The sequence below is a fragment of the Coturnix japonica genome, chromosome 1, assembly GCF_001577835.2.
Source record: "Coturnix japonica isolate 7356 chromosome 1, Coturnix japonica 2.1, whole genome shotgun sequence".
Taxonomy (NCBI): domain Eukaryota; kingdom Metazoa; phylum Chordata; class Aves; order Galliformes; family Phasianidae; genus Coturnix; species Coturnix japonica.
The window spans coordinates 100,875,460-100,902,524 of record NC_029516.1 but is presented as its reverse complement, the minus strand read 5'-3'; the positions used below and the strand labels follow the sequence as shown (position 1 = coordinate 100,902,524).

The following is a 27,065-nucleotide window of genomic DNA, read 5'->3' as shown; positions in this document are numbered from 1 at the left end:
CCTCCCGGGGCCCGGAAAAGGGGAAGGGAAACAAAAAGGAGTGAGTAAAAACAGCGAACAGTTCTAAAAGGAGAACAAAAAACACTTGGGGCCCACGGGGTGGCTTCCCCTGTCACGGGCATAGGTAAATCTAAGTAACCCGTAGTCTGGCTTCTGGACACTGTCTTAATTTTATCAGTCAGGCTGTTTTTTCATGTCTCCGATTTACATTTGCCACAGTTACAGAATGCATTTTCTGCAGATACTCTTGACCATAACTTGAATTTGAATGACTGGTATGACTACCTACAAACTCATATGATGAAACAAATATCCACTCAGCTAAGGCAAGTCACAAACTGACCTGAAGATGAGATGGGAATGGGATGCCACAAGGCTCTGAGACACTACTAAAGACAAACCAGGAAGGCAGAACCAGATTATCTTCAGAATTAGAAGCAATGTAGGAGGCTCTTTTGGATGACAATTTTAGATTTGAGTAGTTCAAGCCTACATGATTTTCTAGCAGTTCTCCTTGAAAAATTCCACGGTATTTGCAGAAATATCTTAGTTTAAAAATATATTCTTGTTAGAAGGGAGTATACTTGACATTAAGTAATTCCATTTCATTAGTAGTTCCCATGGTAGCTATACTTATCCATCTAATTTCTGTACCTTTTCTATTGGCTATGCAGGACATAAGCTATCCAAATGTATAATGCATTTGTGGTAACACAGAATGGACATATTTCTAGATTTAATGTCTTTGCCTTTTTAAGTCAAATAGGAAGCATGTACTTTTCCTCTGCAGAGAAGAGTAAGAAATCCTATCTTATTAGGGAGATGACAGAACAAATTCTGGGAGACCCTAATCAGAAACACATTCTGTGGTCAAAAGGAGACTCTGTAGCTTGGAAAGTTAAGGGCTGTGAACAAATCACTGTGTTTTCACCAAACCATCACCTGCATTTTGTTGGAATTCAAAAAATCTTGCCAGGGATGTCAGTGTAACTCTGCCTGGGTGAATTTCACATTAAGACACGTCAAGAATGCAGCACAGACAGTGTATAACTGCTATTTTTCCAGTGGGCTAAACAGGCAGGCAATAAAATCATCTCTCTTCTTTGGAAATCCTACATTTTTAATGCAATATTAAGATTTTTTCTTAAATGTATTTTAAAAATGAATTTGCTTTTTAGCATGTATGAGCCCAAACTAGTCAGCAGGAAAAAAATGTAGGAGTTAAGATACTGCCCCTAAAAACAGTATTCAGAGCATGAGGGGTCTTATGAGAAACCACAGGTAAAATTGAATGGACACCTGAGGTAAGTCAAAGCACAGATAGAAAAGAGAAAACCAAGACATAGTCAGAAGCCTGAGATCTGAGATACAATTCATTTACTTATCCTAAAAATACAGACAAGTAAGTTAAAAGACAATTTTTAATAACTGAAATTGGTGTTTTGCTTTCACAAAATTGAATTCCCTGGGAGGTGAAAGTTGACAACGTTTTTACAAGCTTATCTTCCTAATTCAATTTCCAATCTTTTGAATAAAGACAGCTATAATCAAGAGAGCTAAATACATCTGATATACAGATGGAGGCAGACTTCACTGAAGTTCTTATTTTATGACTGGAAATTGTGTGGTTTGTGTTAAATAGTGCTAGACCTGGAATAATATAGCTCCTGTAATACTCTCCATAGATCTGTTATTCAGTAATAGCTATTACTACCTGGCACTTATCCATATAGCAAGCGGAGATAGAAAAACAGTAAAATTAGAAACAAATGAAAGCAACAGATCTTTTCATTAGGATTCAAAAACATGTTGTACTCGAGATCACTGTCATCATTTGCGCTGTTCTATTCAGTAAAAATGTTCCATATACAGGCAGTGAAATGACGTGGTAAAACTAAGAGGCAGTGAGAGCACTAACAAAACTAGAAACACTAAGAAAACATGAGAATATTACAGAACCATTGATATATGGTTCGTTTCCACTTAAAGCTATGTGCAGATGAGCTACCTCAGTTAGATGAAACACATATGAAATAGGTTACGTCTCTCAAAGTTTTAGAAGATACTATGTAATCTTAAAGAAGTGAAGAGAGCTCTAATGGGCATAGCTGGATTTTCTAACAGGTTTAAAAAGGTTTCTATTACTCCCATTATGGAACAGTCACATGAAACAATACCTTGCACAAGATCATTACTACCTAAGAAGTTAGAAGCAAACTTCCATCCTAAACTAAGTTTTTCCTTTCCTTTTTCTTTTTTCTTTTTTTTCCTTTTTCTTTTGATCCTTAATATCCAAAGTACAAAGATCATCAAGAATTGCTTGAAAATACAGGGAGAAGTTTAATTTCTTAGTAGAACAAGGTTTGCTCATTTTTGCAAAGAAAAGTACTGTAAATATTTTAAGGACTTTTTCTAAAGATGATTAACTAAGTATGGCTTGAAAAATTAGAGGCATTTCAATCTCTCACTGAGCTGTAATCACATTCCCCTAATAAAAGACTATGTGAAACACAGGGGGCTGCAATACACAAAGAAAAGGAGATAAGGGCAATTAATAGGATCCATCTAGACAGAGGTCCGTAATACCATGGAACAGCAGCAATCAAAAAGAGAAATATATGGTGTTACACAAGTAAAACAAAATGATCTAAATAACTATTTATGACACATAATTACCTTGCCGGTGAATCATTCCTCCGTGCATAATTCTTGCCACAATACAATGGTTCAGCTCATTCATTTTTAAAGTGATTCCCTAGGAGAAGAAGTGTATTATACTCCTAACATAAACCATTCAGCAGAGTGACTCGAGTGGATAAGAACAGTCACTGTTCCTAAAAAGCTTGAAGACAGGATGCATATTATAAGGTAATAAACTTTGCCTCTCCCTTAAATACAAGCAATGAAAGCATGCTATTTATAAGACAAACATGCAATAATTTAATAAATCATTTTCTAAGATTCCGATTTGTTAAAAATGTAATTCTGTATTCAAGTGCAAACTGTCCAGTTCAGTTTTACATGGTAAAACCTAATCTGGTATAACTACAAGTTTGTTTTCAAATAAAAACAGCTACAGGGGTACTACTGCAGTATTTGAATGGAAAGGTATAGACAGGAAGGTAAGCACATACAATGGTGCTGAACTATTCCAACTATAATGCCAACGAAGTGCAGGAACATTTACTGAAATCAATATAATGTCGATCTTTATCAGTACAGAGTGAAGCAGATTACTGAGGTTCTCCCCATACCATTGGTTCATCTGTGTTCTTCTGGAACTGCACCAGTCGAACTCGCGTTACATTCTCCATATCCATGTCGCCGTTGGCGCTTTCTGGAGAATCTCCGTTTAAGTATGGAGAGGTGGGAGGAGGTGTAACTCTCAGCGCTTCATCACTGTAAACTTCATGTGCCACTACATCATGAGTTTGAAGTAAGGCCTAGAGAAGATTACAGTAACAAAATAGCATCATTTTCCACCATTTCTGATGCTCCCCACTCATTCCTTATAAATACTTTGGAAACTCCAGAAGTAAGAGGTAAAACTCACGATATTTATGCCCCAATTTCCATACCGTGACTTTTCTATGAAGTGGGTATAAGTTAACCTTAATCAGACTGAAAATTCGTGTACACATTCTGAACCTTCAAAATCTGCATGAGTAAACATAATTTTCTACTGTACATGCCTTAGTGAGAATGAGGTTATTTTCCTCTCCCTTATCTTTCCAATACCTGCAAGGTATCAGAATTAAGCTACCTTTATTTATGTGCATAGACACAGAATTAGGAAGCTATCTTTTTAAGCAATTTGTTCCATAACAATTACTTGAGAAAAACAAGGCATTCAGTTTCCATGGTACTTCATTAGAATAAGGTCAGTCTATGAATCATTACCGAATGAAACAATGAAATACTGTGCTTTTTGTTTATTAGCATAACCACTTCCATACTCTCCCCTTCTGCTAGAGCACAGACTCAAATAAAATAACAATGTAAAAGAAGAATATGGCCAAATATGACCTCTCTAGTTTTTTTCCACAGTATAGTAAGTGATTGACAACATGTTATTAGATGTATTTGATAAGGAGAACAACTGGCTGTGTAAGCATACTAAACTAGGGCAAAGACAAGAAGCCTGCATGGCAGTTCAAAGTGTAACATACTAATATAAGATGAATTTGGAGAAAGTATAATAACCATTTTCAAAACAGTAACCAACATCACCAAGTGTTTTATTTCATTTTACTTTTCTCCAGGGTACCTTTAAGACCCCTGGATCATCTCCATTTCAAACCTGCATTTAACTCTTTATGAGGAGTATATTACAGCTAAATTGCTTCTATCAAAAAAAATAAATACAATTTATATGCGACCATGTTTGTACTATGTCTGTATTTACTCATTAAGGACCAAACAGAGAAAGATCCCAGCTCTGTACCAAAAAAGCTGAGCTTCTCAGAGAAGGACTGATAAGTAAAAGCTTACAATATACAGTAGAGATATTAGCCACTACTGCAGATAGGTTAATCTGTATTATAGTTAACATCTTGCTAATTGTCATTTAAATGCTCTTACAAAACCCATCCATGAAACTAAAGTATGGTAATTTGAACCTTTTTAAGGTTCACAATTATATTAGATGACTTCTGCATGTTTCAACAAAAATTTAGACAAATTCATGATCACCAGATATCTATGTATGGCAACCTTAAATTATCCATAACGTACACAAGAATAAAATAAGACTGAAAAGCAAAAAACAACTTTGAACATCAACATCTTCATCCCAATAACAGTACTGAAAAATATACACTTTACTGGCTATATATGTAGAGCTTTAAATCTCTATACATAACCTAAACTATAAACATACTTAAATATATAAGTAAATGGGATGGATTATGTCTCATTATCTTCTAGTTATGTATACATTAGACAACAATAAAAATAATTGTAAAATACTATGCTAACACACCCATTCCCACTTGTCTTGTTGCTCTTGTTTCTGTTCATCATAGCTCAATAATTCACTAACCAGAGTATTGCTCTTTACAATGCTTAGCAAACGCACTGAATGCAAACTGGCAATACTGTTTTACACAGTTATTTCCTTTCATTAGTCATGTTCCACTTACAGAAGCTATGTACCAGAGAGTATGGTTTGGGTAGTTTTAAAATTGTTATTTTTCTGTCAGTACGGCTGAGCACCATTCTACCTTGTTGTATGTTCTGTTTCAAGCAGGTATTCCTACTAAATGTTGACCCAGGTTTGCTATAGCTTTAGGACAGGTATCATCTTGAAGCAGCAACATACCAGCATGTTGCAGAGACCAACACCTTCCTCCTTGCCCTGTATCCTGAGTGCCCATCAGCTGCTAGGATATACTGTCTGGCTTCTGGTGTACATCCTCAGGTTTAATTTTACCTGCAGGGAGTCTAGCTTGTATGCTCTCAGCCCTCTATGTGACACAGGCAAAGTACCGTAAGGGAATTATAAGGAGATTTATTTTAAGCTGAGCTAAGCTAAAATAACAAAATCAATGCACCCAAAGCTACTCTGGCCATCAAAAGAAGGTGCTGGGACATCTATCCAGTTTTCATCTTCTACCTCAATATGAGGTTGGTTTCAGACCATTCGGATGAGCCATCCACAAAGCTCCCTGCATATAATTCTTGTGTTAGGGAAAGTCACAATTCATTATTTTAAATGGACAACAGTGTACAGCTAATCGAATGAAACACTGAGTTTGGAATTCATGAATTTTATCCACAGAATAAACAAAAGAAATCCTTTAACTGCTTTCAAAATACTGACCTTCAGTAACTTGTTATAAAGCAAGGACATACCTGAACTCAGGCCAAAGGCCGCAGACACAGGCAGACACAACAGGAGCTGATATGTAATGTCAATTCACTAGATTGTACCAAGCTATTCATTTATTGTAAAATAATGTTAAATGAACTTCAACGTTGCAATGACTTCAGAACCTATCATGCTAGAACATACCTTTATCCTAACAATAATCTGGGAAAAAGAAAAAAGAGAATCCCTGCTCTGCCTATTGATATCCAAAAAGGTTCACTCCTATCTCAGCATACCTCCCAGATCCCCCAAAACAGGCTGCAACACTTCACCGTGAGTAGGATTACTACATACTGCAGACTATAGGCCTTTTCATTGACCTATGGAAGTGTTTAGCAGCTTAACCAGTCAAATAATTTTACGCTAGACAAAGAACTGCTGATGCTGTGTAGGAGAAAAAAAAATCCCTCCTGTATTATCATTATACAAAACAGTGAAAATATCTAAAATCATTAACATGTAACTTCTGTTACCAGCACAGCACTTTTTTGCTGCTCACTCTTCTTAATACAGAAGTAATGAGAGCAAAATATTTCAATCAGTCTGCTCTGATGAGAACTGGCTTTCTGAAAAAGCATTCTTAAAATCTGCTGATTATTTTTGTGACAATTATAAACAACAGTCTCAATATTTTGTGGCCCCACAATAGTGGAGACCAACAGCAGTACTAGTAGTTAAAAGTAGTAGCTATTTTGCCAGGTCAGCAGATTAGAATCATTTATTAATAGGTATACTGTATTGTAAACAGTTTCGTCACCTGCAGATTTTAAGGAGAACTTAGTGAACTAAATTCTTTAAATAAAAACAATAAAAAAAAAAAATTAAAGGCAAGGAGTAGTATTTGCTTACCATGAAATGAGGTTGTGTTAAAATACGCTTTAGCTCCTTTGCATCATTGTTTTCTGGGTAACATGAAATTTCTTCCAATACCTGCAAAATACATACGAAAGACACTCATAGTAACTGACCCTCACGCTGGTCAGTTCTCTGGAAGATTATAAATACTATTTTTGGCAGATCAGGGCATTTGAGAGTGTCACCACAAGAAAACAAAACAAAACTAATAAATTAGTAAATTAAAAAAAAAATTAGTAAATTCTATCTCTCCTTTGCCAGCAAATGGATACAGTCACCTTGATGTTCAACATGTAACTGCTTGAGCAGCTCCTGGGATTAACTGCTGGGAAATATTCTACAGAACTTCGTGGTTTTCGTCACTGTGACTTCAGTTATTTTACCATTTTGAAGTCTTTCTGTCCATTGTATTTTAAGAACACCGAAAACATATTTTTCTATGACTTCACCCCCCTCAATACATTTATTTCTACCGACAACAGATAATACAACTATTTCTTTTATTTTACTTGTTGCCAGGTTTAAGAAAATCTGTAGTCTTTATCGATATTTGTAACAATGGGCCAATTTTACTGTACCTTTAGGTTTGGACTTCTAGAAATCATTCATGCTACTCTTCTTTTTTCCCAATTTAAAGAAGCTGAAGCCTAGTAATATATCTAATTTTTGTGTAGAAGTCGTATCAGACTTTTGCTGCAAAGATTTATATTGAAAGTAAAATATACTGCATTAACCTAATGAGCATTCCATTTTAATACTGACAGTGCTGCAACAAAAGTTAAACGATGAAATTGAATAATACATCTATATAATCCTTACAGATACAATGGATTTCTACAAATTTATGTAACATGTTACGAAACTTAAGCAAGCAGTGGTAGAATTCCAGAATAATTCAGATTATGAGGGAGAACATATCTTAATAAAAACTACTGCTTGTTGTATACAATAAAACATTCTAGGTAAAAATATATATATTTGAACTATTACCTCTTTGGCTCTCTGTACAGCATCACTTGGAGGATTCCTGATCTGTGGTGAAGATTTTGTGTTTATTTTGTCATAAAGCTGTAAGAACAAGAAAACAAACTATTGAAATCATATGCTACTTTATATAAAGTAATGATAAGTCCTAATAATATCCGGTTTATGTTACCATGATAAAGATGATAGTTGAGCTGCAAGTTCCACGGCTGTTTTGTATATAAAATGTAGCAGCCTAGGGTTCTGGCCTTTCATTTTTAAACATTTCCTGATTTGAACAGTGCCATACACACAGAGTTTGTACAATGACATGGGAAAGTTCGGGAGGTTAAGGGATTCTGCAAACCTCCCATGCTTTACAAAAACTATGTACTCTTCAACCAGAAGTGGTCTATGAATCCTGAATAAATACATCATACATTCCACTATAAAATCAAATTAAACTGCATATTCTACTTCTCTCAATAAATCAACCATCAAACACTGTAAACAACATCTTAAGCAAAGCTCGAAGTATGGGAAAATACTCTTGAAGACAGAAAGTTACAAAAACCCAAGTCTTTGAAAGAGAGAAAAAGAAACTGTTCCAAGAAAAATAATCACAAAAGACTACTATTCTTCAAATAGAAAATTTTGGCTTACAATTCCTACAATATAGTTACACCTGTAATCATTTTTGGTTAACCAATTTAGAATAGTTTTTGTTAGATGAGATAAAAGACATCTATTTACAGGATATTAGAGACATTTCTTTCCCAGAGAGGCTGGTGATATTCCGGGACAAGTTGCCTAGGGAAGCTGGGAAATCTCTCATCCTTAAAAACAATCAAATTCAACTACTGAAGGCCTTGATTAATGTGACTGTACTCAGAATCCTACAGATATCTTCACAGGACAGTACTCAAATATGGAGCATAGTGGGCGGAAACACTCATAATACACAGCTGGTAAGAACCCCAGTATTTGCAGTGCTTAACATTAAGATAATCAAAAAGTGCAGCTTTCCTCTCAGACCTAACAGCCCCATTGGCTGGCAGAGACAGACCTTCAATGCCTAAAACTGTCAAGCCACAGAAATGCTTTCATGTGCCTTTGTCACATAAAACACCATTAAGTTTTAGAAGTCAGATAAACTGCAATGAATACAAAAGCAACGAACTCTTCCTTGTGGTCCAATGCAAATGTTGAACATTAAATAAATAAATACAAAAAGAGTGAATGGTGTCACTTCCCCCAAAAAACACTGCTCAGAGGACAGTTATACCTCTGTCTTGTGGAAAGAAAAGTCAGGATAAATCAGTTTATTTCATGTACACAGCTTCACTTTCTGCTGCCAAAACAGTGCTATACTTAGTAGTCTTGACCACTGCTGAAATTCTTAAAAGCAAAACTTCCTGTTATTTGATATTTTAAGAGAAAATTAAGTTCTATGCACAATTACTTGTATTTACCTTTTCCCAAATAAATAAATAAAATCCATCAAAACTCCATCAACCCCAAATTACTAGATTTCTTATTTACAACTGTTAAGAAAACACAGCAAGTTTCAGCTGTATACTTATTGAAGGATGAGTTGCTGAAAATGCATGACAAGCAGCATGATTATTTAACATCCACAGTAAATATGAGGACATACGATAAAAGTATGTATCTTTTCAGCTCTGATTATCTTACTGTCAGTTTTTCTGATACCAAAAATAAAAGAAAACACAGTGAAAAATCCCAAGAAAAAACTGAAATTAGCGCTCAGTCTGTTCTAACAACTTAAAAGAGGAAAAAGAGGCAAAGTTAACTCAAGTTGTACTCTTCCTCTTTACTATTTTAATACTTGATGGGCATGCAGTACTCTTTTACAACACATATTGTATGGTATAAAACAGAAATCAAAGAAGACAATTGTAAAATGCCACAGCAAATGAAACGTTAAGAATTCCCAGGATTTTGAACACTTGGCATCTCAGTCTCACTCCTCAATCTAAATTTTCAGCACTTGCTACCCAGAAAATTACCAAAATTAAGAGCTTGCTCTAAAGTTTAAAAGTAACAACCAATACTATCACAAATTTTGATACGTAAACATAAACTGGCATTATAATTAACAGAATAAAACTGCTTTTTAAAAGCTTTACTTTTAATTTTGCATGCTATAAAACAAATGCTATGCACATCCACAACCAGTCAAGAAGTACTGTCACTATTAGTTTACCAGCTTTCTTCTCAGGAGTCAAGACATTTGTCTTCTGTCTGTAAAGCAGGAGTCTGTTTCTTCTGATATGAAAAAGTAGACAGCGCAGAAGCCTAATCCACAATCAGGCAGGCAAGACAAAACAACAAATTCTTCTCTTCTGACTACTTTTTCAGATGTGCACAGATTCCTTTTTAACCCTTTACTGTAACAGAAGTCAGAATACTGTCCAAACACAATCCCCATTTAACATCACACTCAGAAATGAGGTACTGGAAATTCAATCCCACTGTATGGTCTAGTTTTAAATGCAATCAATGTTTGACCATATGAAAAAATCACTACATATTTTATCTATCCAGAATTTGGAAGTTTCTTTCATGTAAAGGAGAAGCTTTTCTTAAAACATGATCTACTGAACCGCTGGAATATTAGAAAAAACACATAATTTTAAAAGAGAAATACACATTTTGTGAGGAGCTGGTTATAATCCAAACAGACAGACAGTGGGCTGCCAACCTTAAATATCAAAACCCTGAACAGAAACATCTATAAATAATTATTAAAACATGTGTCCTTACATATTTGACTTTTCCTTTCTGAATGATAAAGCCATATGCCAGCTGGTGACATGAGTGGAATGTTTTTCATCATGTCTAGGTTTTTGTACCATTTAAGAACTTTCCAGTTGAGGTTTATTGTTATCTTTCACCAATGCCTGTAGTTGCACACCATTTATCCCAGATGTTTAATGGGCCACAAGATGAAAGAAATCACTGGCCTACTGAATGAAATCATTTTCACCAGCACTGTCAAATAAGTACTAAGATTAAAGAGCCAACTTGTTAACAGATATACTACTTTACTAGGTTCTCTTCCAGTTCTATTTCAGCATTTCCTTTTCCATGCAAAATGTCATCAGCTTCCAATGGGAGTCTGCTTCCTTATGATTCCAGATGCTCAAGAACTCAACTCTCTGAAGGTAAAAAATCCAACTGGGAAACAAACTACATAACAAGGTCACAGTTGGAAGGGCTTTAATTTTTGTTTGAGAGCAATTTTTTCCTTGTTTTGCACTATTAAGGACCATGTCTAAAGTTCATTATGACCATCCATGATCTAATTAATACATTTCCCAGCACAATTTTTCAGCAAAAGTTACACCCTGATCCCATATAAAAAGTCCAAACCACATTTAAGATTTCGTGATTGCTAGAGCATTCCAGGCTACAGATCTGACAGCTTTGAATTGTATCTCTGTGATACACTTACTCATCTTAAAGTTGATACCAAGCAGCTAATAAATGTAAACATGAACACTGGTGAAAACCAATCTCTCATCACAGAAAAGGTTATAAAAAGACACTTTGATACTCTCTACAGAATAACCTTCATCCCCATCTTACCTCCATATTTAAAAATGGGCTAGTGATGTACACCATAAGTATAGATACATGTAAGCCTAAATGGGTGACACTCAGTGTATTTTGCAGTAGTAGGTCTCAATGTTGAGGTTACAGCCAATTTTGTTTCCCCCTATCCATGTAGGTCTCTTGTAATGACATACTGAGAATAAAAATATAATGCAGTAAGATCATTTGTACAGAAAACACTCAATGTGTACCAGCCAACTGCTTGAATGACCAGAAGCAGGATGCAGGGAGGCCCGACAGACTTCAAAGACAGAAGCATATTTTACTGGGATGTTACTGCCCTTGGGTATCTTAGACTTATTGTAGACTAAGTGCAGACTGAAATACAAGTCTGAAGAAAACTTACAACACCAACAAATTGGAGGTGCTACCAAACATTTGCAGACCGTATCCTAGACACTGCAGCATTTATTTTTGACAGTTGTCAAAGTAAGCCCCAAGCTCTCAGAGAAGTAAGACTGTCTGGGAATATTAGGTTTTATCAGGAAAAAAAAAAGTAGCCCTTATGCTTAAAAACTGAAACTAATCTGAATCACACCCAACAACAACAAAAAGAATTAAGAGAATATGCAAAGTCAAATATGACAGTGATCCTCTGTACCTTAAAACAGTATCATTGTTGTTACCTAAATATTCCACAAGCATGAGGAATGTGTTCTTTGACAGATGTGGGCCTAACACCATAAAATTACACTGTAACCAAGGGATTTTTTAGATTCTATATACTAAAAAAGACCTGCAAGAGAATGCTTTTAGAATAAGACAGTGCTAGTTACACAGACACACATATGTGCACAGACACAATGACACACTCAACAGTGGAGACATAACATTAGGCAAAGAGGAATGGGCTAAAAAGTACTATCCTCATTCTACATATGCATTTTTAAGCTGTATTTCTCTTGATGATTCACCATATCAGAACTATGCCTATAAGTATTCAGTGGTTTCTTTTTAGTTAGAAAGAAGACAGGCTAAGTGCAACACAACAACTGTTGAAGTACCTTGCAATCCAACCCAGAATTTAGCAGTTGTAAAGTGATGGTTACACACATTTCTCAAATAAAATAAAATAAAAATCATAATCAACATAAATGTAGGTTTTAGATCTTACTTGCATTTCAAGAGACCTCATCACACATCAATATTGTATACATTAACAAAGTATAGAACAAAAATTGTTTCTGCTCTGGAGGCTACCCATAAGACAAATTATCTCTATAAATCTGTAAAACAGAGAAATAAGAAGAGCAAGAAAACAATGAGATGATGCTGAATAGCAGGATGATATACAGCATATCCTGAGAACACAGCAAATAAAATTCAAATAGATGAAGGAAGTTGAAAATTGAGGTATTTTAAAGAACAAAATGCAAACAATGCAGAAGACACTCTAGAATTGTCTCTGCTTCTAGTACTCTTTCTAATATGGCCTTTGGGACAATTTACCTTTTAGAGAAAAAATACACTCTGTTGGTGATGAGGATTCAGCCCACTTGCTGAGAGAATTCTTCCAACAGTTCTCCCTAAGGCTTGGTTGCTGCTCCTGCTATTCTACTTGGGAAATGAGTTTCCACTGCAGTGTGGGAGACAGGCCCTCCCACTCCCTCTGGCTGAGTGTGCTGCCTCTGCTGGTCTGGGATAAAAGCCAGATCTGGTTCCCCAAATAGCAAGGTGTTCTCCTGCCAACAGTTTCTTTCTTTTTTTCTAATCAAATATTTTCCATTTGCTTTTGTCTAACAAACATATCAATTATAATATAATTAAAAATAGGAAATCAAGGTGATCGAAGAATAAGAAAGGTTTATTTCCTGTAAGCATAGAGGGAGTTTGGCAAGATTTTTGTAGTGTAAATACACTGTCTGATTTACATTTGGGACAGAAATGCATTCATATTTCACTAAAACATGTTCCACTTATTAGTTCTAGCATTATCAGTATTCACGAGAGTAAGTACAAATCATGTTCCAAATAACCTGAACCACATTGTGTGCTTCACATAGAAAGCCATACTTAAAGGAAAACACAGAAAAATGAGCCAATAAATGAAAATATTTAAGCTTTCTAGCCTCAGCATGAAAATAAAAATGCCTTTTGCTTTACTTTTCTAAAGAGTAGAGCAGAATTTTCAAATTAACACACTTTGCTCAGAAAATAGCAAAGGAGGGGTAAATACATGAAGAGTTTCAAACATTTTCAAATGGAGAACTGGAGTGTCAGTCACGGTGGGGCACTTTAATACACTTTAATGAGACATTCAAACATCCTCATCCTGCCAACATCCAACATTGAGAGGGTAAACAGAACAAAACAAAATAAACAGGGTTGGAAGTTTAAGCCAACGATGTAAGAGGCTAAACTGAGAACCCAACAGCATTCTTTTTAGCAGAAGCAAAAGTATGTTTCCTTAAAAGTCTGGACTCCAGGACTGAATCTGTTCAGATGACCGAGTTCAAAAGAAATATTAAGGGAATTCTGAGATGTGCATGCACGCATGTTCCTTTGATACGTTACCATTAGCAGCAAAGGCTAACAGACACAAAAAAAAGAGATTCTTTTGAAAAATCAACATACCTTAAATATATCCACCATGAATAAAAAATCATCTCTAAGTGGAAGAAGTGGCTACACATAAATGTATGTTTCATAGAACTACTCCAAAAATCAGCAGTTTCATTACATTTAAGTAAAGCTTTATGCATGTAATATATTACACTGGAAGGTAAAATAAAATTGCTCCAAAACTCATCATGCTTTCATTGCAGATACATTTACAGAAATAGCACTTACCTTAAATATTCCATCTATGAAAATAATGCAACATCTTAAATTAACAGCCAAAATTTACCAGCCTAGAGCACTATCTGACTGAGGACAGAGAGACAGAGACAAAGCTAGCAGCACAGAGAGGCCCCAGTCACACAAAAGCTGATATTGTTCTCCTGCTGAGCAAAAATCTCACTTGTAAATTGAACGACATCTGCATTCAGAATCACCCACAGAAACTGTCCCTGGAGAGGTGACCAAACTACTTGACTCAACAGTTGAGACAGATAGCAGCCTCTAGTTTTGCTTTTTAGCAAACTTGGCTTCCTTTGATGTATTAATAGAAAACACAGTTTGTTAAGACCTTCCCCCTTGAAGCCCAGTATGCTTTTCAAAACAAATGATCATTAATTAACTTTTTTGGTCACTACACAGAAAATAGACAAACACAAAAGCCTCCAAAATCAGTAATCTCCTCACATTCATTTCTAACTTTGTGACCGGTGCTGCTGACAAAAAACAGCAAGGCATCCTCGGATCTTAAACATGAAAGTCAATCAAAAAAACTTAAATAATAATTTTGTACGTTTTAAAAAATCTGTCAGTGATAATAAAAGGCTGTTCCACTACCCCAATTTAACTTCTTTTCTTCATAAAGTTATTTATATCCTTCACTTCAGTATGTTTTCTATGAGCTAAATTGGATTCCAAAGTAAAAAAATCAATAGATTTATATATCCCTAAAACCAGAAATTTCTAAGTTCCAAACAGGAATGTCATACAGCATTCACCACAATTATGATCATCAGATTTCTAAAAGGAGTGTGAAAAGTACCTGTCCAATCCAAAGTTATTTTTTTACTTTATAAGAAATAACATCTATTAAACTATTATATATATATATATATATATATATCCTAATAAATACACTTATTTCTAGGTCTCTTTTTTACTCTCCCTTGTGAACAAAATTAAGATTTTAATAATCAACTGTTTGACTTTTGTACAGTAAAAAAATCCCAAACAAACCCTATAACATTCTACTCAGAATTACGTAACAATTGTGTGATGGAAATATTTAATAAGATTACATAAGGACATGCGGGTATATTGAAGGACTGGGCCCAGAGAGAACATAAATTACTTTGTAAGCAAATGTCACCTTATCCTCCTTTGTTTTGAACTGCTTTGGCACCCAAGTTGAAAGAGTCTTATGACAGTTAACTGAAGTGGATAAAAATTAGTCAATTAAAAACAGTCAATGAGATGATAAGGATCTCCATTTCTATGGCTTTCAGTCCTGCTTTCTACAGCTTTCAGAAATGCACCTCAGTTAATGATTCACTGACATCATCTACTTTGTGGTTTATTATCCAGAAAAAAACAAATGAACTTATGCTCTTAATACAAAGATTATTATTATTATTCCCAGAAAAAAAAAAGTGTTAGTTCAGCAGCAAAAGAAGGCATTTTTGCTGAAGGAATGATCTATCATCATGCGCTTAATCTAAAAATAAGAATAACTCTTGAGAAAGAGTAGGAACATGAGAACAAATCTAACTGTGGTAAAAGGCCAAGAAAGAGGAACAGTAGTTTTTAATGCAAAGTGACAGCCACAACTTCATGATGATATAGAAAATTCCTACATAGTGGAATATAGTGCTTCACAGGTGACTTGTTCTGGTGGCCTTGTTAACCTCAGATATTTTGAAAGGAATAAACTGTTTCACAAACAGAACTTCATTCAAATACAACTGATGAATTTTTCAGAGTTCAGAGAGAAATTGGCATAGCATTAACACATAAGGAGAAGTCAAAGCTCCCTCTAGTTACTGAAACCTTCTCTTTCAAATAATAGTCTGTATCTCGCTTCAGTCTTTCACATGCAACTGCTACCGTAAACAGAAAAAAGCAAAACCATTACAGAAGCCTGAGTTAATGCTTATAAGACCTATCACTCAGCAAATACTTCCATTAAGGCCATGTGATTTAAAAAAACCCAAGAAATTATATTATGGCATAATAATAATAGAATCAGTTAGAATGGTTTGGGTTCAGAGAGACCTTGAAAATAATCTAATTCCAAACAGGAACACTTGGACTGTCCAAGCAGGGACACCTTCCACTAGATCAGGTTGCCCAGGGCCCCATTCAACCTAGTGCAGAACAATTCCAGGGCATTCACAGCTTCTCTGGACAACCTGTTCCAATGTTCCATCCTTATAGTGAAGAATTATTAATTATAAAACCATGACATATATCTAATCAACACCAACCCTATTTTAGTTTAAAACCATTACTCTTTGTCTGATTGGTACACTCCCCAGCAAAGAGTCCCACTCCATCTTTCTTACAGGTCCTCTTTAGATACTCAAAAGCTACTATAAGGTCTCCCCAGAAGACTTCTGAATCAACTCATCTCTCTCAGTCTGTCTTCACACGGTAGGTGCTCGAGCTCTCTGTTCATCCTTGTAGCCCTCCTCTAGACACGGTAGGTGCTCGAGCTCTCTGTTCATCCTTGTAGCCCTCCTCTAGACTCTCTCCAAAGAGTTCTATCCCCTACTTATGTTGGGGACCCCAAAGCTGTATGCAGAACTCGAGCTCTGGTCTCATAAGGGTGGAGTAGAGGGGGAGAATCACCTCCCTTGTTCTGCTAGCCATGCTTCTTCTGATGCAGCCCATGATATGTCTGGCTTTCTGGGCTGCAAGTGCATGTTACCAAGTCATGTTGAGATTCTCATCAAGCAGCACCCTCAATATCTTCTCCTCAGGACTGCTCTCAATCCATTATTCATTCACCTTGCATTTGTGCTTGTGATTGCCCCATCTTGGGTGCAGAACCTTGCACTTGGTTTTGTTGAAATTCTTGAGGTTCACATAATGGTTAAAAAATATGTGAAACCTTCCTGCATGAGTGACACAGGTATCTAGGTTCTTATTATTATCCTCATGTTATTTTCCTTCTGCCCAGATTTTAACTTTTTCTTGTTAATATTAACTAATCAACCTTCTGTAGTGCAACATGAAATATAAAAAAGTAACAATTTAACCTTCAGGAACTCATGCTGGGATAAAAACGTTCACATTTTAATGCAAATTGTAAGATGGAATGTTGGAGACACAATTCAGGAAAGTCACGAACTCCTAATCCCTTATTGCTACATGCTTCATATATTTTTAACCAGTTTTTTAATATAAAATGTATAAAAAGTTATCAAGAGCAAAGACTACACTGTGAATTCTTGTGCCACAGCAATGTGCCACATCACTTAAGAACTAGCTATCTGCCATTCCTTGAGTCTTATAGGAGCAGCTGTGTTTTGAGAAAGCTTTATCAGAAGTCTTATGTTCTCATACTGTGTAGGACATTAGTAATCACAGCCTGAACCTCTGATTAATCAGCTGAGGTGAGTGTTGGGTCAGCTGTGGGAGCACAGGTGAGGGTAATTCAGCTGTGCTCCCAGAAGGGGTGGAGCCTGACTCCACCTCTCCTAGACTTCATTTAAGGGCTGACCACCACTAAGGCAGCATCTCTTTTGGAGATTGCTCCTTTGTGGAGTTTGGGTGACCAGCCTCAGCATTTTCCATCTAGATTGAAGGCATCAGAATTGGTGAGTTTTTCCTATAGATAATCTTTGGCTATCTATTGCCACCATTCTTGTATTATATCCTACTCTACACATACAAAGTTCATGCAGGTTGGGTACTGTTCCAGATGGAAGTATGTGCTGATTTTTATCCTCTAAATTTTAAGGATGCTCTGAGTACAGCTGGTCCCACAATCACCAACAACTAAACAATTTGTAACAGGTATACAAATCACCTACAACATTCAAAGTGTTTAGATACCAAAAGAAACAAGGTAGCACTTGTATTTGGATCATGCCCCTGCAAAGTTGTTTATTGGAACTAAAGCATTCAACAATTTTTCAGAAACCCTTTATGGTATCTACTACTATAACCATCTACTTGCCTATTACAAGAGCTGGAATGACTCTTATTTTTGTGTCTCTCATGGTATAAAAAGCAAATTCACGATATTCACTGAGGTTTCTAGGCTGTAAAATCTAAGACATAGTAATTAAACAGTCATCATTTACATTATTATATGAACATTTTGTATTGATTGAGGAACGCGTTTTGAATGGATCCTCTGATTATGCCAACCTACCATTCTTCAACTTTCACATCAGTGTTAGTAGAGCATATTTATTTCCAAATGACTAAAATAGGAAGAACTGTAGTCTGACCAGTTTAGAAGGAAAGCCCTCCAAGCACACTGAATTGTTGACATTGGGTCCTCAGCGTAAACTTTTGTGTTCTACAGTTTTGCTAATTTTGTGCTGCGGTACTTGCTTATGTACACATAGCCTAGGCCTCTATGTTTCCTTCATCTGAGTGTTTTTTCAGTGTAACATGTAGGTTGCTTTAGAAAAGGTTTAGCTTTGTCTGAAAACAAGTCCTTCAGTGTAAGTCTTTAACATAAAATGCTCATATAAACATGCACAATATATTCTGGAATCAAACCTGAGAATGTCTTTTCAGCTGCTTTTTGACCTTCATTTTAGATCCCAACATCATGTAGACACAGAAGCCAATGAAAACATGGTAAGCTTCTGAATTTGTCCTTCCAAGAAGGTCTTGGAATTGAATGTGAGGGATGAACTATAACCTTGCAGTGATATTGAAGGTCCCTGTTGCAGTCAATAGTTGAAACTGAGGAAACAGCTCTACCTCAAAATTGTATGTTTTCACAAATTCACACATTTTTAGAGACAGTACAATATGTTCTCTTGTTATGTCTGCTTGGTTAAGAACTATTAAGAAATATAAATGGGATTTCTGCATGTGACAACAAACAAAATATTGTCCAATGAACAACAAATACTGCTTATCCAAGAAAACTTACATCTAGTAGCGTGTGAAGATGTTGATCCTGGAAAACACTGTGAAGAAAATCTAAGTCTTTTTCACTGCAATCTGTAAGTGCATGAATTTCCTCCAGGCTGTCCAGCACCTGTGAGACTGCTCCTATGGGGCAATAAACAGAAGGGAAAAAAAAATCAATACAGTAAAGACTCACAGTAAACTGAAGTTCTGAAAAGGAAATTCACTTAGTCTGACAGGAACTTAAAAAAAGTCACAGTTTTATAGCAAAACACACCAAATAAACTTCAGTATAACAACAGTACTTAGTACTTATAGTGCAATTATTCTTAAGAACTGGTTTAACTGAAGAGAGGTTAAAACCTTCTTTTATTAAGCTCTGCTTGGTTCTATTTAGGGTGGCTTCCACCAATGTCTTACGAAGTCACTTGGATTATCTGTGCAACTGTGAGTCTATTCATTTTTACTCCAGCCTTTCCTCTCTTCAGTTTTTTGACGTATTCCAAACTGGTAGAAATTTCAGAAAAAAAACACAACAATGCTTTCACAAATTTGTTTTAAAATCAGCATCTCTATAAAGGAAGGAAGAAAGATCTTGTCCTCTGGAGTAGAAAAAAAGGCTCAGCTTTTTGTTCAGTTTGTTCTGTTTGTCTTAGTACCTCAGACCCAGATAAAACAATTGCTATGTTTTGAGTGATAGGAAGATGGGATGATATTTAATGGGTAAAGGTGAAAGGAGAAATGAGGTATACAGGGACATGATGGAGAATTAAGACGCATTATGGAAGGTGAAAATCCATGAGGAAAGTTGAACTCATAGTTGGAAAGAATTAAGAAACACAACATAAATCCACCAAAAAACAGTCCATTTTGGTTCTTTGTGAAACAACTTGTTTTAAAAATCAGGTATCGATTGTAGCTGCCATTTGTGTGCACTACAAAAATGCTAATCCTGGCTTGTCTAAACACCTACAGCTCATGTCTTCAGATTTTCTACAGTGCCATGAGCAACAAGAAAGACAGTATCTTATTTAGTGCTAGCCTGCAAAAATGTCAGCGTCTGACAGTAAACTGCTGAATCCTTTGTAAAAAATAAATCCTTTACTCTGGATACAAAATTCTACACACTGCATTTCAGCAATTTCTTATTAATGTATTTCTTTTGCTTACTTACTAATTTGGCAGTGTCCTGTTGCCATGAGATAATAAATAAAATTCTAAAAAAAAAAAAAGCTATATTTCTTGAAATTCCACCTCCTACTTCATCAACACTTCTTTCCAGCCTTCCTTACCTTAGGCCCTTTTGCCATTTCATTTTCAAAAAGTTTCAGCTTTAATAAAAGCAAAAAACCAGCTTTCTCCCAAACACACACAGAGTCAAACTTAGTTCTTTCTCTGAAAACCTGGAATAAAGTTAATGAAGTACACAACTATGTAAGCTCTATGACCTGAATGCTCAGAAAGATAAGCAAATTACAAATCTTCAAAACTTTATATTCCATTTACTAAAAAAAAATCAATCTAAGGTGTATGAGAAACTGATAAACACAGCCTGAACCTCTGATTCATCAGCTTAGGCAAGTGTTGGATCAGCTGTGGGAGCACAGGTGAGGGTAATTCAGCTGTGCTCCCAGAAGGGGTGGAGCTTGACTCCACCTCTTCTAGACTTCATTTAAGGGCTGACCACCACTAAGGCAGCATCTCTTGGATGTTGCTCCTCTGTGGAGATTGCTTTGATGTTTTCCAGTCAGACAGAAGGCTTCTATACTGGTGAGTTTTTCCTATAGGTAACCCTTTAGATATTTATCGTCATCCTTCTTGTATTATTGCCATCTTTATATTATTTTCTCCTTATGCTAAGGTTCTTCTCTCAGTTACTGAACAGCAAGGTTACAAGTTATGGGACATGTGCAATAAGGCTTAGTTCTCTGCCATGGAAAAGTGGTGGCTTCATCATAAGAAACTGTAGCTGATGAACACTGGATCTGGTATGCTGAAGAAGAGAAAAACCTGCTGCTCCATCTTTGACAGTGAAAAATCACATTCAGTTGAAAGGAATCTTCCTTATTCTTCTATCTGTACCACACCTTATATACTGGGAGACACAGCAGAAAAAGTAAGGGAATACAAGGACCTGGTGCTGGTAAGAGCAAAGAGATATTCACAACTAAGCCTCAGGGGTATGGAATAAACTTATTACCTGAGGACGAAATGACACTGTGCTTAGCATTTTCAGGATATCCATTAAAGGTTGATAGACTTAGGAGATTCTCAAGCCTAAAGAAAAGTGCTTGACTTTCTAGGATGTGATTAGCAGAAAGCAACTTGTAAGAATTTATTTTTATTTCTCTTCTTACCAAGCTCAGATCTTAAATTGACTATTTTCTAGTAAAATTTTGCTTTCCAGGCTCAAAGCCCTTTCTGTCTATTTGGGCTGCCTACTTTAAGGAAAACTTGAGAGAAGATACAATTCAAATGCTCAGATATTTCAGAGTCTCGTAATACTTCCTGAAAGTGCTCAGAATCACAAGAACTGAAGCCAAAACCAATGAGAAGAATGCTAGAAGCTGTCTTTATTCACTTGCAAATGACTGAATATTCTGGACCATCTTATTGTTTATTTGACAGTATTATTTAAGCTACAATATGTTATTATGGAATCACATTCAACAAGTGTGGCCTTTCAGAAAGAAATAATACTTACTTTCTAATATTGCATCTGAAAAGTCTTGAATATCTGGAAGTTCCAGAACACTTAACATTGAGCTCTCAGTCTTTTTCATGCCCACTGACTGCATTGACTAGGTGGCTGTAGTAGAAAGTCTCCAAAAATATCCTTAAACAAATCTGATGTCAAGTTCTGATAGTGACCCCGCTAATCTCTCAAAATCACATATTCAGTAGATTTTTTTGATGTTGTTCGTTTCCTACAATCTTGTGGTTTATCTGCTACCGTATCTTTCAACATCATCACACATTTACAAATCACAGTATGTATTTGCCTGAGAAAATGGCATAGCAGCAATGGACTGAGAGCATATTATTGTTTAAAATAGTGACAGAATATTTCTACAGGCACCTCTCTGAACATTTAGCTCTGTTACAAACACTTATTTAAAGGCCTAACAATACCATTAAGGAGAATATTAAATTCAGATAAAAGATACTAAATAAAATCCATCAATTTCTGTAGAACATTCATCCCGAAAAAGATCCTCCAGAATTAGCATTTGATGTCTTTTCATAACTGAAAATGCAGCCATTTTAGCATCAGTATAGAGAATGAAAGCCTTAAGTGAGTTGTTACACATTTATACAATCCAAAGCTTAGATTTCAAATGATCTATTCCAGTTACAGACTCTACATGTGAAAAATTATAAAAAAAATATAAATATTAGAAAACAAAAAAAAAAATTAAAAAATTAGTCAACTTGACTTCCTTTAAAGAGTCTGTAAACTTGGCTATAAAATGCTGATTACTGCCACTGAACTTGCCCAAGCTAATTAGGTCAGAAGACATCCTGCACATCAAGTTACTATAAAGATAGACACAAATGATTGTGAAGGAAAGGTTGTAAGGACAGTGACAAAAGCAGAAAATTCTTCTCTTACTGGTGTAGAAACAAAACCTGCACGAAATGTGTTTCTGTGAGAAGACTGTGTTGTGAGATCTAATGTAACTGGACATGTGTTCTCAGCGTGCGCAAGAGATAGTATCCTGGGCCATGCATACAACTTCACTTTTTCTGTACTTTTATAAGACTGCTTAAGAAAGTACAGATGAGACTGTTCACAGTTATCTCTGTGTTGATGCCTCCAAAAGGCTGAAAATGATGGGTTCTCACATTAAAGACAAAGAAACAGTACAGCCAGAATCCTTAAAATAGACTTCTGCAGTCATTAGTAGTACACTAATTTTTTTTTTTTTTAGTTAATAGAATGACTTCCTAAGGATAACACTAATTTACTATAACACCTACTTGCTATATAAGACAATAACTTGGATAATTTTTCTTTGTCCAGTGTGTGCTCAAAGTCATCACAGGTACTTCCCTAATTTATGGAGGTAATCATTCAGATACAGATCTGTCTTAATCTGTATTCTGTCTGCAGAGTTGTTGTAGTTCTCAGGCAGAGCTGGTCATCACTGGAGGCTAGATCATCATGGTTCATCCAGTTACAAGTAGGAGCAGCTTTGGTAAAATAGAATGCTATTACCTTGTCCTTGGATCTAGCTATTCCAGCCTGGAACAGGTGATTTTGCTAGAGGAACGATCTTTAGAGATAGAAAACAGTTCCTTAATCCTTCTCTTGAACATTAAAAAAAAAAAATAATAAAAAAATTCTTGAAAATACTGATCTAAGAAACAGACTCCACATTCTGCAATAGAAATATGACTCCACCACCAAACACCCCCAAAAGTTTGTTCTTCTGAGGCCCAGAAGACATGGTGGGTAGAAATGACTTCCTGTCTCATGCAACAGGCAGCACAATTACAGGCTTCTTTTTATGTGGCCCCGATTCTCTGACTAAAAGATTGTTCAGATAAAAAGACTTAGATCTTGCTGAAAAACAGACAGGAAAAGGAGAAATCTTGTTTTTATTCAATACTGATGATTAGACGTTTATTTAAATCTTGCTCAATCATAAACCCTCCTCTGAGCATTGTAAACTTGTGAAAGGAAGCCTGACCTTCTCTAAATACAGAACTATACAATTGTGACCTTTTTCCAAGCCTCCTGCAATTAGTGTTCCAAAAAATGACTCTGCAGAAGATGTTGTAATAGCTATTATAATAATAGTACAGTTTTATTAAAGTCACACTGGCAAGATTCAACCCCCTTAGATCTGTAGAACTGTACAGTACTATTTTTAGTTCCCCACATCAACTATTCATTTTTATTCAGTTCATTCTCTTTCTTAATTTGGAACAGGTTGTCAACTACTTTATATGTTATATATAGGTGTATATATAATATATATATAATACATATAATATATATATATTGCTTTGGAGATTTTACAGTGGCTTTTAAATGACTAACCAATGATTGGCTGTTATCAGTGGTTTCCCTATATATCACATTTATGTTCTTAAGCCATTTAATCTACAGTCAACATGAGCAACTTTCTCCTACTTAATCTTATGGCTGCCTTCTTGTGTGCAGTCAGTGGAAATGAAATTAAAGAACAATCCTGTCTCTCTAAGCACACACATTTTAGAAGGCACTTTGTAATCTTTGGGTATTATTATCAAGTGCAGTTATTTTCAAAAACAAAAGCAAAAAAAATCTTTTAAATATAATGAGATTAAGGCAGAGCACATCTGCTGCAGTGATGTCACGCTTACAAACTCTGCAGTGCGAGATTCAAGCTTCATGTATTAAAAAAAAAAGAATTAACATGACAAGTCATTCAAAGATTCCTTCCTCCTGCACTAAGACTCCTGTGAGACTTATATACTGAATCTACCTGCTTAATGATGACAGTACAAATCTGTGCCTCCAATTAGCTTTGTTCTGTTGGCATCTGATTAGAATGAACTACAAGACATAAATGTTTAACGTAGCAGGTAATTAAGAAAAACATCAAAATGTTGCAGAAATGACGGCATGTCTTTCTGCTGAGATTTTCAAATCATGCTGAGACACACATGGAAGATAGGTTGTCTTTTCCAGCAATACATGAATGCTTATGCTCAATAGCAGCGTAATTATAACATTCTATACCCATGCTATATATAAAAAGCCACATTTGTCTCAGTAGCATCCGACAGAAGCTAATAGTGTACAAGAAAGAACCCCTCTATTTCCTCCTGGTCCTATAAAGCAAATGATAAACATATCCTGTTTTCATTAAAGGTAAGAAAAGATCATTTTACAAATGACAGGACCTATCCACTACGTGTGCAGATGTAACTCTTTAAGTTAATGGGAAGCCAACTGAGGATAAGATGCTCTTCATTACTTTAAACCACATCTGCATGAATCACTGGAGCTCAGATGACTCTAACTTCACATTGCTGCTCTTTGTTGCTCATTCCAGAGCAACCGTTTCTGTAAGGACAGAAGACAGCTGAAGTATGCACATATACTATAGTTCAAAATAAGGTAGGAGATGCATGTTTCACATATATACACAAGAGTTGAATGAAGTCAACTCATTATTACAAAATCAACTCATCATAACAAAATGGCAGACAAGGGCTCCTCTACTTTCAGCTATCAAGTGTTCAGTGACTTCTTGCTTCCTGTACTGAAACCAAAGAGCCAAGTTTAGGTACTTTCTACATTTACAAATACTCTATCCTACATGCACACAATTCTATGAATATTAATAGGAAGCATTTAAGTGAATAATGATTTATGTATGTATGTACATATATATTTAATATATACATAAAAATCAGGAAAAGTAAAGGTAGAGAACTAGAAAGATACTATATGGAGACTATAATGAAACCATTGAAAAAAAGCAGTTGGTGTGATGGAAGAGTATGGTGAAGAAAGTGAGATAATTAAAAAAAAAGGGGTGGGAGGGGAGATGGAATAATATCTCAGGAATACACAGAAGGAAAGAAAGGCAAGTAAACTTTGGAGAAAATGAAAAGAAATAGACCCTTGTTTTATTCTGCACACACAGGGGCACTACGAGTTCATATATCTCTGGCTTTCTTCTCCTTCTGTAATTGGGACCTTTACACAAAGGTTGCCAATCCCTTTTCCCAGTTTCTCTCTCCGAGATACTAGACACAAGCAGGATGGTTATCAGCCTTGGGTCAGAACAGACCTTTACCTCACAAACTGCATGCTTACATGCAACTAAACAAAGGAGTTCCTTAACAAATAAGTGCCCTTCACTACTACTTCTTTACGTACTTTCTTCCTCATCACAAAAATGTATGGAAATGCTTTTCTGATCAGTAAGAGGGCAGCACTGACTTTTATTCATTAGATTTACTGAAGGTGGCTCATTCCAAAACCAAATCATTGGCTGAGGTTTTATATGACAGCTTCTTTTTTTATAACAACTATAAACAAATAACAGTTTCAGAAATTTAATATAAAAATCTACTGAGCTCTCATTCATGTATTATTGGATGGGGATTCTGAGAGGGGGCAGTAGGAGGTACAGGAACAAGCTCTCTGATCTCTAAGATCAAAAGAATCAAATAAACAACAACCTTGTTAAACTGTTAGTTTCATTTCACACTTGTTCTTCTGTCTAGCACATTCTGCAAGTTTAGAATTACTTGTGCTTTCAGTCTGCACAAAGCGTGCAGCTAACTTGCAGCAGAACATCCACCCTACATCTCAGTAATATTTCTTCATTAAGGAGACACAGACTGTATAGTTATTTAAATCCACTGTATATGTATACCTATACAATGCATATATCACATACCACTGTCAATACAGAACAATAAGAAACTTCATGCAAAGGTACAGCGAGAAGATAATATGGAACTAATGCTACAGTTTATGTTTAGTGTTCAGAAGAAAAAAGTCATTAGTCCATGAAAACATTAATTTAGGAATTAAAATGCAAAACCAAACAACTTTATTTTGTATTAATTTAATGAAAATGTAACTATATTTTAATTGTATTGTAAATATCAAAAACAATTAGACAAAAATCCCAGTTAATTTTAATACTGCCTCTAACCTGCAGCACTCAGAATTCCCTGGAAAATGATAGTATTACAGGTTAATTATATTTTGAAAGTTATAGATAGATTTAAGCACAACATACAGGCTATTTTTCTTGAACAGGCAGTATTAAAACTGAAAATAGTAAAAAAGAAAAAAAAAAGCTGATTTTTAAACATGCAAAGACACGCACCATAGCTGAATGCTATGCTTTAAAGGAAAACAAAGGGATACCTACTTTCTGCTGCTAGAAGTCCTAGTAGGAAGGCAGCATTTGGACAAACAACAAACAGTATGAAGATTTCAGAACAAGCAATTTATAAAGCTGCAGCCTAGCATACTACTTCACCACAAAACAGTATGAACAACCGTCAATACCACCCCCACCTCCTTTTTTTAATTTTTAATAACATGGTTTCCATGTGTGGAGCAAGT

General features: G+C 35.6%; 1 protein-coding gene across 12 annotated transcripts in view; it reads right to left on the bottom strand.

Annotated features, from left to right (window-relative positions):
- The window catches only part of CASK (calcium/calmodulin dependent serine protein kinase), a 182,348-nt gene that overhangs the window by 35,573 nt on the left and 119,710 nt on the right, over positions 1 to 27,065 (bottom strand). For 7 of the 12 annotated variants that reach the window (XM_015884899.1, XM_015884890.1, XM_015884915.1 and 4 more), the window contains 6 exons: positions 26,869 to 26,886; positions 19,002 to 19,123; positions 7,715 to 7,792; positions 6,719 to 6,799; positions 3,255 to 3,443; positions 2,677 to 2,755 (listed from right to left, as the gene is read on the bottom strand). In XM_015884899.1, the coding sequence (XP_015740385.1) occupies positions 2,677 to 2,755; positions 3,255 to 3,443; positions 6,719 to 6,799; positions 7,715 to 7,792; positions 19,002 to 19,123; positions 26,869 to 26,886 (567 nt within the window). Of the gene's footprint in view, positions 1 to 2,676; positions 2,756 to 3,254; positions 3,444 to 6,718; positions 6,800 to 7,714; positions 7,793 to 9,914; positions 10,018 to 12,775; positions 12,891 to 19,001; positions 19,124 to 26,868; positions 26,887 to 27,065 lie in introns of those variants that run through there. The other 5 variants (XM_015884958.1, XM_015884907.2, XM_015884941.2 and 2 more) reach the window with 3 other exon arrangements.